Consider the following 14,511-nt stretch of genomic DNA (forward strand, 5'->3'; position numbering starts at 1 on the left):
CCCGGTGGTGGCGGCAACACTAAGGATTAGAGGGCAGAATGGTGGCGCAGTGGGTTAGCCCTGTGTCCTCATGGCGCCGAGGTCCCAGGTTCGATCCCGGCTCTGGGTCACTGTCCGTGTGAAGTTTGCACATTCTCCCCGTGTTTGCATGGGTTTCGCCTCCACAACCCAAAAGATGTGCAGGGTAGGTGGATTGGCCACGTTAAATTGCCCCTTAATTGGAAAAAATGAATTAGGTACTATAAATTTATGTGAATCTATGGAATTCCTTGCCCAGTGAAGCAGTAGAGGCTCCTTCATTAAATGTTTTTAAGATAAAGATAGATAGTTTTTTGAAGAATAAAGGGATTAAGGGTTATGGTGTTCGGGCCGGAGAGTGGAGCTGAGTCCACAAAAGATCAGCCATGATCTCATTGAATGGTGGAGCAGGCTCGAGGGGCCAGATGGCCTACTCCTGCTCCTAGTTCTTATGTTCTTATGATCTGGGGCCAGTGGAGACGGAACAGGGGTGCAATGGGAGCCTCGGTGTGGTCCCCGATCAGGGGTAACCACCAGTTTGTCCCGGGTAAGATGGACGGGGGGTTCCAGAGCTGGCATCAGGCGGGGATTAGAAGAATGGGGGACCTGTTCATTGACAGGACGTTTGTGAGCCTCGGGGCACTGGAGGAGAAGTTTGAGATACCCCCGGGAAATGCCTTTAGATATATGCAGGTGAGGGCGTTTGTGAGGCGACAGGTGAGGGAATTCCCGTTGCTCCCGGCACAAGAAATTCAAGACAGGGTGATCTCGGGTGTATGGGTCGGGGAGGGCAAGGTGTCGGCAATACACCAGGAGATGAAAGAGGGGGAAGCGCTGGTAGAAGAGCTGAAGGGTAAATAGGAGGAGGAGCTGGGAGAGGAGATTGAGGAAGGTTTGTGGGCTGATCCCCGAGGTAGGGTTAATTCCTCTTCCTCGTGTGCCAGGCTTAGCCTGATACAATTTAAGGTGGTTCACAGAGCGCACTTGACGGGGGCGAGGTTGAGTAGGTTTTTGGGGGGGAAGAGGACAGATGTGGAAGGTGCTCAGGAAGTCTAGCGAACCATGTCCATATGTTCTGGTCATGCCTGGCACTGGAGGGGTTCTGGAGAGGAGTGGCAGGAACAATATCTCAGGTGGTGAAAGTCCGGGTCAAGCCAAGCTGGGGGCTTGCAATATTTGGAGCAGTGGACAAGCCGGGAGTGCAGGAGGCGAAAGAGGCCGGCATTCTGGCCTTTGCGTCCCTAGTAGCCCGGCGAAGGATCTTGCTAATGTGGAAGGAGGCGAAGCCCCCCAGCGTGGAGGCCTGGATAAACGACACGGCTGGGTTCATAAAGCTGGAGAGGATAAAGTTTGCCTTGAGAGGGTCTGCGCAGGGGTTCTACAGGCGGTGGCAACCGTTCCTAGACTATCTCGCGGAGCGATAGAAGGAGGTCGGTCAGCAGCAGCAGCATCCTAGGGAGTGGGGGGGGGGTCTCTTTCGGGAGGGAGGTATATGGGTGGGGGAGGAAGGGGGTTTTCCGAGGGGCACTTGAAAAAGGAAAAACGTAAACATATGGGAAAGTCAATATGTGCGGGAGGAACCCATTGGTCAATATATGCGGGAGGAACCCATTGTACAAGTTCTGTATTATGTTGGATTGATATGTTTATGCCCTATTCTGTTACTTTTCTTTTTTTTGTTACGGGGGGGGTTGAATGGTTGAAAATATTTGTTGAAAAATTCTGAATAAACATATATTTTTTTTTAATTAAAAAAAGAGGACTGGTGAACCATTCGCAAATGTTTTGATCTTGTCCAAAGCTGATTAAGTTCTGGGTTTCCTGGCACAGTGGTTAGTACTGCTGCCTCACGGCGCCAAGGTCCCAGGTTCGATCCCGGCTCCGGGTCACTGTCCATGTGGAGTTTGCACATTCTCCCCGTGTATGCGTGAGTTTCACCTCCACAACCCAGAGAAGTGCAGGGTAGAAGGGTTGGCCACGCTAAATTGTCCCTTAATTGGAAAAAATGAATTGGGTACTCTAAATTTATTTTTAAATAAGTTCTGAGTTTCCTTCTTTGAAACAATGTCGGAGATTTTGGGAGAAGGCCGATGTCATAGAATCATAGAATTTACAGTGCAGAAGGAGGCCATTCAGCCCACCGAGTCTACACAGGCCCTTGGAAAGAGCACCCTACCAAAGTCCATACCTCCACCCTATACCCACACCTCCACTATATCCCCGTAACCCCACCTAGCCTTTTTTGGACAGCAAGGGCAATTTAGCATGGCCAATCCACCTAACCTGCACATCTTTCGGGACTTGTGGGAGGAAACCGGAGCACCTGGAGAAAACCCATGCAGACACGGGGAGAATGCGCAGACTCCGCACAGAGTGACCCAAGCCGGGAATTGAACCTGGGACCTGGAGCTGTGATGCAACTGTGCTAACCACTGTGCTACCGTGCAACCCCATTTGGCCTTTGCCACTCTAATAGCCCAATGGCGAGTATTGCTCAGATGGAGGGCATCCGCACCACCTAAGGCGTCAGCATGGCTGGGGAATTTGTCGTAATTGCTGCATTTGTAAAAAAAAACTAAATATGTCATTAGGGGATCGAGGAGCGGCTTTACTCGAGGTGGATACCATTCATTCTCTTCTTTAAGGAGCTGGTTGTCATCAGCGATTGTGGGGGGAAGGAGACTGGGGTGGAGAGGGTTCTGGATGAGGTGGGGCTGTTTTTATAAAAGTTGTGTACATTTGCTGGACTATACTGCATGTTATAATTGAAAAAAAATGTTCTGAATAAAAATATTTTAACAAAACGAAAAACATACACACCCAAATCCAGTTGAATTGATAAAATATCTAAATTACACATCCACACGCCAGCATTTACAAGCTAAGTAGCATTACTACTTAAACATTGTGATTAGATTAGAAGACTTTAATCCAGTTTTCATTTTGTTTCTAACCTTTCCATTTATCATATGTAGATTAATTCTAGACTGATTGCAACGTTTTGAAATGTGATCTTATTTAAAGGTGCAATGATACTGCATTTTTGTTTTGAGACCAGCAGTTACATTGTGGAATGCCTGTCACAATCTACCCACTAAGAGGGTTTAATACATGTGTTTGCATGCATATGTAGATACTTTTTACAGCTGCTGTTTTTAATGTTAACAGCACTTGAGCATGAAAAATAATTTTCGGTGACTTTAGAAATGCACAGGCAGTCTATTCAGCTGCATACCACACGGTAGCGATACACCGCATAATGCCAAACCCAAGAGTTGGAAAGGGGAAAATGGGATGATGGGACTGTCACATTCCTTGGCTTTAGCTCATTCGCAAGTTGGACCAAAACCTAACTCCAGAGTTATGTCGCCAGTTTCTAAAAGCCAGGGCACAGGCACAGAAAAGAAATCAAATGGAATGTTGGGCTTTATCTGAAGATGCTGTAATACAGAAATAAAGAAATGGTGCTTCAACTGTACAGTGCCTTGTTAGACCCCATCAGGCATACTGCATTCAGTTTTGGGCACCAAACCTCAGGAAAGATATACTAGCCTTGGAAGTGGTGGAAGTGGTACAGTGGAGATTAACCAGAGCTTACTTATCAGAAAATGTTGCATTACCTTACTTATCAGGACATGTTGCAGTACTTATTTATCAGGATATGTTGCATTACCGCATGGGCGGCACAATAGCACAGTGGTTAGCATTGTTGCTTCACAGCGCCAGGGACGCAGGTTCGATTCCTGGCTTGGGTCACTATCTGTACGGAGTCTGCACGTTCTCCCCCTGTCTGCGTGGGTTTCCTACGGGCGTTCCAGTTTCCCCCCACAAGTCCCGAAAAACGTGATTAGGTGAATTGGACATTCTGAATTGTCCCTCGGTGTAGCTGAACAGGTGCCGGAGTGTGGCGAATGGGGTATTTTCACAGTACCTTCCTTGCAGCTTTAATGTAAGCCTACTTGTGACACTGATAAAGATTATTATTACCTTGGCTTGCATTTCTTAGACTTTAGAAGACTGATCTAATGAAGGCATTTAACATTATCAAGGGAGCCATTAAAGCAGATACAAAGAAACTATTTCCTCTAGTGTGGGAATCCGCAACAAACAGAGGTAGTCTTAAAATTACAACTAGGTCACCATGGAGTGAAACCTTTGCCCACAAAGGACAGTGGATTGACTGTGAATGCTTGGACAACTGTACTTAGATAAGGTTATCAAGGGATACAGAATAAAGCTGGGAAAATGGGGTTGAAGCATAGACAAGCCACGGTCTAACTGAATGGCAGGGTAGACTCAAGGGGTGGATGGCCTACTCCTGTTCCTTTTGCTGTGCCAATACACACTCAAAAAAAACAATCTGCATGACCACAAAATATAGCAAGATTTATATACATTAGAAATAATCTGGAAGCATAAAACACTGATCAATATTTCAGGAGCGTGCAAAACTTAAGAGACTGATCAAGACAAGATGATGTTGATATTTCTACTGAAGAATCAGCAGCATCCTTATAATTACTAAACCTCCATTTAAAAGCATGAAATTACAAATTTAAATGTTCAGTGTTTAACCCATCAGAGACAAAAACATGAATAGTACAAAGATAATATTTTAGAACCATATTCCCAATGATAACCTGAATATGCATCTTTCACTGTCTTGCTCCATGCACAATGCTCAAGGTGATTTCATTTGTCAAACGCACAATCCTGGGGTAGAGTACCTACAGACAAAGCACTTTTATGCATTTAAAATTAATATAATTGATCTCACTTATGACGATAAATTGCATTCAGTTCTGCATACTTAAAGCCAAGATGTTGCATGGCAACAAAATAATTCCATCCTGTACATTGCAAATGTCACTTACCAACAAACAGTTTTACATCCCTGACACTGAAATCGCTTTCTGGTGTTCTGTGGTTAGAAGACAAGAAATTAAGTATTTAGCCTCACATTTTTTTGTTATGAAGAAAATGTTTTGACACATGAAATCAACAATTGAAAAATAAGGAATAGTCCCAATATTTCGCCATTATAATTACAGGCATATCTAACTGCCCTGCATATTTACAGAGTAGGATATCGGGCTGAATTTTCAGCTTAGTTGTGCATTGATTTACAATTTCACGCTGCACTGATTGATGGGCGCTGGTTTTGTCCAATCGGACGTTTCCAACTCGAACCTGAGATTTAACTCTGGGATCCAAAGAACCAAAGGCTGCTTAATCGATCTGAGGATTTGACACCCCGTGCACCATTCCACCCACCTAAGCACACTCGCTGATCTGGTAGATACCGGAATTCAAGCGTCAAGTAAACATAATAAATCGTATTCTTTGCAGAGCTGTCTGCCGTTAAGTGAGGGGCATGTGTAATGAAATACGATCTTTCCACTTTGTACAAACATTCAATACCAAAATCCAAAATGTATATTAAACTTGGGCTTGGGGGGGGGGGGGGGGGTTCAAATTAATTTTCCAATTTGGCTCGGGCCATATTCCGGCATAAGGGTGTCAGTATTTTGCAAACTCCCCTCGGGCAACATGTACAATCAAAATAAATCTCCGAAGTCAGCCAATACACTAATTTAGCGTGCATCATCCGCCGGCCACAGAAAATTGACTGCCGTATATGTGTGACAGATTTCTCGTTTCTAAAATACACGTTTGGAATGCAGAGCGCACCAGATCAACGTACTGCTTTTGTGTGGAAACTTAATAGGGCAATCGCGGATTCTCTCTATCCGTTACCATTCCCATCAATAAACCTCCATGGTAGGTGGGATCAATAACTACATTTTGCTGCATCCTGTGTTTGAAGCCTGTGTTTAATAGGTCATGTCTTCCCCACCCACCTCACTTGCTGATAGTCTTTCAAGGACTATCTCCTCAGACAGACCAGAATGCTTTGTAGGTGACACTTGCTGAGCAACACTGCATTTGACACGATCTTTCCCCCAAAACCAAATTTAAGGCCACGGAAGTCGAACAAGATCATGTTAAGTTTGTCCCAACCTCCCCCCCCCCCCCGCATTACAATTATTGGTCACCTGCACAGAAATCTGCAATATACTTATTTCATTTTTTCATAAAGCAAAATCCGATTCGAGCATACTGTTTGTTTAGACAAATCGTGGCCAGTGCTGCGCCCGCAAGGCCTCGAATAGACAGATCACATGGATATTGGAGGCTGCTGGGATCATGATTTAGGTGTTACAGGATGAGAAAATACGTGTTCCCTCTCTCTCTCTCCAGAATCACGTTCTTATCCTATTGGGGAAGCCCCACATTCGTATGTCTCCGTTTGGGGGGGGGGGGGGGCTACTCGTGCAGTTTTCTCCAATGAAAATGCTGAACAGTAGTTAACTTTTACAAGTGCTGGCTCCGGTGAAAAAATTAACAGGCGTGAAGAAGTTCCCGTATCTAAATCTCCTTTGGCATTCTTCCGTGTGCCTGATCGGGAAACGGGTTAATTAAATATCTGTGGGGGCTGAAAGAGCGTCTAACTCGGAAAGATACGCAACTGGAGATTCAAATTGCCAAGCTTCACGGAAGCATTGCCGCATCACGGTTGGGTATTCCTTTAATGCGGTGTGCTTGCTGGCGGAAATCTGGTGCTTCATCCAATTATTTAACCGGGAATGTGGGATGATGAATACCTAATCTTGCTTTAAGGGGCAGTTTCCAACAGTAACTGCTTCTTATGCCAGGCATAAAAGGAGGGAAATAACGATCTGGGGTAAGGGAAAGTTTTCTACGATCCTGTTAACATCTCACGCGAGCGCTGCACGAATAAAGCCATTTCAGGTCACGATTAAAAGGCATGGGGGGGGGGGGGGGGGGGTAATTACGTACCTAACACAAAACATATTGATAGCATGTGCTATAAATGTTTAGAAACATGGCTAAATAAATGTAATCTAAACGTATTAGAAAACTTACTTGATTCCTAGACCATCTTTGTCCCTGAAGATAATGGGGACCTTGATAGTCTCTCTCTGCACATATTCAAGGGTAAAATCTGTTGCAACATACAGTAAAACTTAACTTTAGGAGAAAAACGAGAAAAGTCAACCCAACAATTTCTATAGTTTATCAAAAAGCGATAGGCACCGTGTTAGCTTGAACAGGGATTTGCCCAGGACTCTTTATTTTATATCTTCACATCGCAAATCGAGTTAAGATGATCAACTTGGCTCTTCATACGAATCCATAGAACTAAATACAGCCGCCGTTTAACAAAGTCTCCATTGAACCTGGGTTGACGGCCACTTGTGTATTTTTTTTAAATTGGCAGTCGCTTTGATTCGCTCTCCCGCTCCCACCCTCGGCATGTAATGCTGGCCAAATCCCTGTTGGACGAATTGCTGCAAATACAGACCGTTCGGATAGTAGCAACATGCAAATTATAAAAGAAAATAAACGATATCAGCAAGTCTACGTATAGTTATTTTATTTTGTGGCTAGGTTAAGAGAATTTACAATCCACACAGTTACATACATATTACGGTTCTCCTTTCTCACGTACAGCCATATTTTTTTAAATAAACGTCTCAATGGTTTTCCTGTTTTTCAGACGTCATCTCTTTTTGAAATTGATTGCACGGCAAAATATTTTTATGCATACAGGGGGGGGGGGCGAAATAATGAGTTGGCTTGTGAGATAATGACGATACTCGTCAAGCTCTGAAGTCATAGCCTGCCTTCACGGCGGGAAATTTGAGACTCAGGCAGAGTCCACTGACCAGGCAAGCTGCAGTACTGCTGCTGCAGTCGCAATCGAAACGGGATTTACTGTACATTTAAAAATACACCTCTCTCCCAATTCTTACCTTTTCCTTTCATAAAGTGCACGTAACTTGAATTGTATGAGGCAATACTAAGCTTTTCCTCCACATCAAAAGTCCTCATGCTGGCTATGTCATCGTCTGAGAGGTCCTCATTGTCATATCGCCTTCTACAAAATGTGCGCTATAAACAGAACAGAACCAGACCTGGATGTAACGCTACACCAGTGTTGAACCCACAGCCATTTCAAATATTCGATCTCATAATGAAACATTGTATTTGTGTATTGGCTAAGGTATTAAATTTAACCTTATGAATGTGCACGATTTTTTGAACAGGATTAGTCAAAACTACACGACCAAAGTTTACATTTGTATATGGGGACGCACGCATTGGATTGATGAACAGGACGTACTTCATATGCAAAGACATCATTAAGTACTTGGAGGACGAATTAGAAGCACCGTTAACATCATTAATGGACTTTGTAAATCTATCAATTTAAAGATATTTTTGACTCATTTTAATGAAGCCGTCTCACCGCGGTCCTTTCTCCGTACATTTGCATTTTGCACGTGCTTATGTGCATTTTTTTTCCTCTTAAGATTATAAAAACTGCAACTGTAGAAACAATTTCACAACTCGTCCAGTTTCTAAAGCAGCCTGGTTTTATTTACACTTTGTATCCTGCTGAAGCACCTTTCAGACCTGCTGCGTTATATTACTCGACAATTTATTTGCTCAAGTCCGGGAAGGGATCAGACATAAAAGTGAAATCTCGATGCAAACGATGTTTGGAATTCAATTTGCTGCAATACTTTTGCGAATGCTAACGGTCTGACCGTCTTAGAGCAAGTGGGAGCCCGGTCCAAGCAAATTAGAGGCGAGTTTCCCAGCCACACCACCACACAGCGAGATCTGAATTATTATTTTTTAAATTACCACTGGCAGATGAAAATTAGGGCGGGGGTGAACAAAACAGAAATAAAACGGGAAAGTGAAGTTACAGATTGCTCATTTGAAAAAAAAAACTCATTTTAGAAGCGGCAGGGTTTTGCATACATAGGCATTTTTTTTTTGGCCAGCTCTCTGGTCGCTCGGCGTCCGATTCGAGCGAATACGAGACGAGTTTGAAAAAGCACAAACCCAGTGCTTCGGTCTTGGGCTTTTCCGCACGTCTCCGGGGGTATAGAAATATTTGGGGTTTTTTTTGTTCCTTAAAATAAAACAAAGTCACTCGGAGGGAAGATGAGGGGAGGGGGCTCGAGGAGGTGAGAGGAAGGGGTGGGTGGGAAGGGGGGGGGGGGTTGGTGAAGATGCTTTGGGGGGGGGGGGGAAACTAGGCCGTCGAGCCTGGGTTGTAGGATGGAAGGCGGCCAGCGGGAAGCAGCGCTTCCTCCCGCAGACACTGTAAACACACCAGAGCCACTCACTTCAGCCACTTCCCTCACAACTTGGAGAGAAAAAAACCGTGCCTAGGACGGAAAATAGATGTTTTTTTTTAAATAAAGCGAGAGAGGGGGGTGGGGGGGACGTTTTTAAAATAAATAAAAGCCCCCTCACCACCTCACTGACCCTCAGAAATAAAACAGGAAGTCACTACACTCCCACACCCCCCACACCCCACAAAATAAAAACAAACAAGAAGCCATTTCAGCTCCAGTCACACGGTGACTGCTCCCCTCCATATCACTAGTAGCTGCATAAATCCTCTCTCTCCCTTTTAATATGGCATTAAAAACTCGTTACGTTACAAAAAACTACAGACCAATCTTCGTCCAGACTCTTTCTCTACATCCATTTTTGAGATAGCATTACTCTAAATCACCAATGCATCACCCAGGATTTTGTGAATCCAAATAACTTTCAGTCACTCTACAGCCCGTGTAAAAAGACACCATTTTTCTATAGGACTCTATTGCATATGACGTCATGCACTCCCAAAGCCAGAAAACACCTTACGTCATGTCGTTTTCCCCTTTTTAAAATCAGGAATTTTCCTTCCATACCCCACCGTGCCAAAAAAAATTTAAATCCTCTCCGCTTTGCAGCTCATTAAAATGCACCTTTTTTTTCTTCTCCTCCTCCTGTTTAAATGTGCATTTAGGGGGGTTTGCGTGTCCCCCGCAGTTTTGCAGCAACGGATTGTTTGCGATGCAGAGCCGCACGCAGGCACGCACGCACGGCGCCGCCTGCACCACTTCCCTGCAATCGGAATGTTCCGCTCCCCGCCCAGACCGTCTTTCAACACCGAGTTCGCCCCCACCGTGCTCATGTGCAACGCGCGTCGCCGGGGTTTTAGCCGGCCGGCCGGCTGCAACACCCTTTTTGGGTTTGCAAGTTCAAGGGAGTCCCATCCACCCTGGTGACAGTCTCGAAATAAGTGCCATGCTGCACATTCTTTCATCAATGCACACCCTCTCTATCTGTATGTTCCGTCCTTGTCTGTTTGGGTGGGTGGCAGAATAAAAAAGTACCGGGGACTGTCAATAACCAACTCGAGGTCAATGCTCACCAGCGGTGCTCGAGTTACTCGCCCAGACTCTATTAAATCCGAAACTTTACATTTTTTTTTAAAACAACAGCCCAGAGGTGTGCAGGTTAAGTGGATTGCCAATGCTAAGTTGCCCCTTAGTCTTCAGAGATGTGTAGGTTAGGTGGGGTTAAGGGGCTCGTTTGGAGGGTCGGTGCAGTCTCGATGGGCCGAATGGCTTCCTTCTGTACTGTCGGGAATCTTCTGTTATTTACAGCACAGGAAGAGGCCATTCAGCCCGCCGTGTCTGCACCGGCTCCCTCGGGGATTCTATGGAAGACCTCAGCAAATTTGTGTTTGCATTAAAATACATTTTTTTCTGAAATTCTAAATTGATAATAATCAGAATAGTCAAGGTGTCAAGAATGCACATAGTTTGCTTCCCTCAATTTTTTTAAATCCAGGGGCTGGTTTAGCACACTGGGCTAAATCACTGGCTTTTAAAGCAGACCAAGCTAGCTAGCAGCACGGTTCAATTCCCGTACCAGCCTCCCCGAACAGGCGCCGGAATGTGGCGACTAGGGGCTTTTCACAGTAACTTCATTGAAGCCTACTTGTGACAATAAGCGATTTTCATTTAATTTCATTTCAAATTCAGTGGTGGTGTCTGGGTGTGTCAGTAGGGCACCATGGGCCGCGCCAACATGGCGTAATTTATTGTCTATCCTTAACTGGCTTCAAGAAGGTTGGGGATCGGATGAGCCACCTTCAAATGTCTGCACTCCATGTGGTATGGGTATTCCCATGAAGTAATGAGAAAAAAACAGGTAATTGACAGTGACAATGAAGGAATGGCACCATATCGCCCAAGTCAGGTTGGTGTGTGTGACTTAGAGGGGAACTTTCAGGTGGTGATGTTCCCATGGGCTTGCTCCCCTTGTAAGTAAGTAGTAATCTTTTATTGTCACAAGTAGGAAGTTACTGTGAAAAGCCCCTGGTCGCCACATTCCAGCATCTGTTCGGGTAAGCTGGTACGGGAATTGAACCCGCGCTGCTGACCTTGTTCTGTATCACAAACCAGCTGTCTAGCACATTGATCTAAACAAACTTTGTTGAGACACTAGGGGGACGATTCTCCAAAATGGAGACCAGGTGTTCACGCCGGCGTGAATGCCGTCGTGTTTCACGACGGCGCAAAACGGGCCCGGGTACGACCGATTCCGTTCCCCATGGGGCCAGCACGGCTGGAGCGGTTCACGCCGCACCAGCCTCCCTTCCAACCCGCGCATGCGCTGTTGGGCCGCGCAAACCTGCGCATGCTATGGGGACTTCTTCAGCGGCCGGCCCCGACTCAACATGGCGTCGGTGTTCAGGGGCCAGCCGCGCAACAAAGTAGGCCCTGGGGGGGGGGGGGGGGAGAAAAGAGAGGCCGGCCCACCGATCGGTGAGCCCTGATTGCGAGCCAGACCCCATCGGAGGCCCCCGCCGGTGAAGGATCGCTTTTCCCCGCCGCACAGGTCGCCCCGACCCTTCACGCAGAATTTCTGCCGGCAACAACCAGGGGTGAATGGTGGCGGCAGGACTCTGTCACATCCGCGCGGCCCCTCGGCCCATCCGGGTGATTCTCTGAGCCCCGCGCCAGGCCGGAGAATCACCGCAAATGTGCCGGCGCAAATGGAGCCGATTCTCCGCCGTGGCGCGGGGCTCGGAGAATTGCCCCCTATAAGTCAGTAATGCATTTTGGGAGGAGGGAGGACTAACAAGGCAAGGGAATGTACAATGAATGGTAGGACACTAGGAAATAGAGGACCAGAGGGACCATGGTATTCATGTCCATCATATTCATCCCTGAAGACAGCAGGACTGGTAGATAAAGTGTTTAAAAAAGGCAAATGGTATACTTGCCTTTATTAGCCAAGGCATAAGAGTTGAAGAGCAGGGAGGTTATGATGGAGCTGTGTAAAACACTGGTTAGGCTACAGTTGGAATAGTGTGTGCAGTTCTGGTCATCACACGTAGGAAGGAAGTGATTGCACGGAGAGGTGCGGAGGAGATTCACCAGTATGTTGCCTGGGCTGGAGGATTTAAGCTTTCAAGAGAGACTGGATAGGCTGGAATGGTTTTTCTTGGAGCAGAGAAGGCTAATTGAGGTGTACATAATTATCAGGAGCACAGATAGGGTGGATAGGAAGGAACCTTTTCCCTTAGCAGATGGGACAATAATCAGGGGTATAGAGTTAAGGGTCAGGAGGTTTAGAGGAGATGTGAGGAAAACCTTTTTCACCCAGAGGGTGGTTGGAATCTGGAACTCCGAAAGGGTGGGGAAAGCCAGGCACCCTCACAGCATCTAATAAGTTTCTAGATGGGACTCGAGACTATGGGCCAAGTGCTGTAACATTAGATTAGATAAGTGTTTGATAGCCGTCGCAGGCACGTTGGGGCAAGGGCCTCTTTCCATGTTGTAAAAACTCCATGACTGACTACCACTCATGGGTTAGCGAGATGCTGTTGAGGAAGCAGTGGCATGTTGCTGCAATGCACTTAGGAGATGATTCAAACTCCAACCATGGCGGGCCAATAATGTTGAAGGTGACCGATAGGATGGCAATCAAGCAAGTTTTACCTTGGGTAGTGTTGAGCTTCAAGTGTTGTTGGAGCTATACTCATCCAAGCAAATGCACAGTATTCCTTACATTCCAATTAGTGTACCATCAATGACGGACAGGCTTTGGGGAGTCAGGAGGTGAGTTACTCACTGTAGAATTCTCAGCTTCTGACCTACTCTTGTAGCCACAATATTCATGTGGCTGTTCCAATTAAGTTTCTGTTTATCGGTGACAGCCCCTACCCCCCTTGTCCATGTCTTGCCTCATATGGACACGGTCTGCTTCAATATTTGTAAAGTTGTAAATTGAATTGAACACTTCTGATTTTACGATGGCAAAGGTAATTGATAAAGCAGACCCGAGGAAGTCCTGCGGAAAGGTCCGAGGCCTAAGATGACTGGCCTCCAAAATGGCAACCGTCTTCCTTTGTACTATATATCCTTCAAGAATTGGCCAGTCAGAAGTGTTTCTATCAAGTTATTCTTGATAATGGACATTGAAAGTCCTACCCAAAGTGCAATGGCCACCCTTTCTCCCCTCACTCAGTGTTACTTCTGCGCTGTGCAATATGGACATTACATAGGATATTTCAATTTCATAACAATTTGCAGTTGTAGTGTCTTAATCTTATAATGGTCACAAATGTTGCTGTCAAACAGCAATAATTAGAGATGTTTGACTTCTATAGTCCACTTCAAAGCCAGATTATTTATCAATCAAAATACTGGATTATAACTTAACATACCAACATATTGTCTCTTCAGAAAACTTTCAATAATGGAAGTAATTTTTTTTTAAAAATAATCTTTATTGTCACAAGTAGGCTTACATCAAAACTGCAATGAAGTTACTGTGAAAAGCCCCTAGTCGCCACATTCCGGCGCCTGTTCGGGTACACAGAGGGAGAATTCAGAATGTCCAATTCAACTAACTTTCGGGAATTGTGGGAGGAAACTCCCGGAGCACCCGGAGAAAAATCACGCAGACACAGGGAGAATGTGCAGACTCCACACAGACAGTGATCCAAGCCGGGAATCGAACCTGGGACACTGGGGCTGTGAAGCAACAATGCTAACCACTGTGCTACCGTGCTGCCTTTATTTACTATGTATTTGTAATGGAATAGTTCTGCTGTATTCAATGATAGAAACTGCATAATCTATAATTCATGCATGACCATAATTTTATTTTAATTTATGCAAGCTATTATGCAAACAAATATAATATAAAAGAGACAGTTTTAAAATTGTCACTTGCTGGTACAAAACTTGAATATTACTGAAAAGAGACATGCTGTTTAAGCTTTTTGTCTTGTACTCATCAGGGTAGGTGCAAGAATGCCAAATTTCAAAGTGAACGATTTATATTGCTTGGGAAGAGGTGCTGATTGGTCAGCGAGTCAGTTCTGAAAGGTTGAGACGTTGCCATGGCAAATGCATCAGAGAGCTATTATACCCCACAGATTTGTTTATTCAAAAATATGCAATGTCTGGACATATTCCTTTTGCTTGTAGAGGGTAAGTCGCTCGCAATCCCTAGTGTGCTAAGAATTACATTAACAACCAATTTAAAAGGATTGTTAAGCTTACAATGTCGCTCACTTACACTTGCTAGAAGCTA

The 14,511-nt window shown here is 45.2% G+C and overlaps 1 protein-coding gene across 10 annotated transcripts in view; it reads right to left on the reverse strand.

Annotated features, from left to right (window-relative positions):
• LOC140408146 (lysine-specific demethylase 2B-like) overlaps positions 1 to 14,511 on the reverse strand; it is a 402,335-nt gene that overhangs the window by 353,131 nt on the left and 34,693 nt on the right. For 4 of the 10 annotated variants that reach the window (XM_072495150.1, XM_072495146.1, XM_072495145.1 and 1 more), the window contains exons 2-4: positions 7,857 to 7,995; positions 6,967 to 7,045; positions 4,893 to 4,939 (exon numbers count right to left, since the gene is read on the reverse strand). The exons of 1 other annotated variant lie outside the window; for it this stretch is intronic. In XM_072495150.1, the coding sequence (XP_072351251.1) occupies positions 4,893 to 4,939; positions 6,967 to 7,045; positions 7,857 to 7,935 (205 nt within the window). In that variant the 5' untranslated portion in view covers positions 7,936 to 7,995. Of the gene's footprint in view, positions 1 to 4,658; positions 4,677 to 4,892; positions 4,940 to 6,966; positions 7,046 to 7,856; positions 7,996 to 9,580; positions 9,721 to 9,878; positions 9,994 to 14,511 lie in introns of those variants that run through there. 5 more of the 10 variants (XM_072495164.1, XM_072495147.1, XM_072495151.1 and 2 more) reach the window with 4 other exon arrangements.

Source organism: Scyliorhinus torazame, chromosome 1 (assembly GCF_047496885.1).
Source record: "Scyliorhinus torazame isolate Kashiwa2021f chromosome 1, sScyTor2.1, whole genome shotgun sequence".
NCBI classification, from domain to species: Eukaryota; Metazoa; Chordata; class Chondrichthyes; order Carcharhiniformes; family Scyliorhinidae; genus Scyliorhinus; species Scyliorhinus torazame.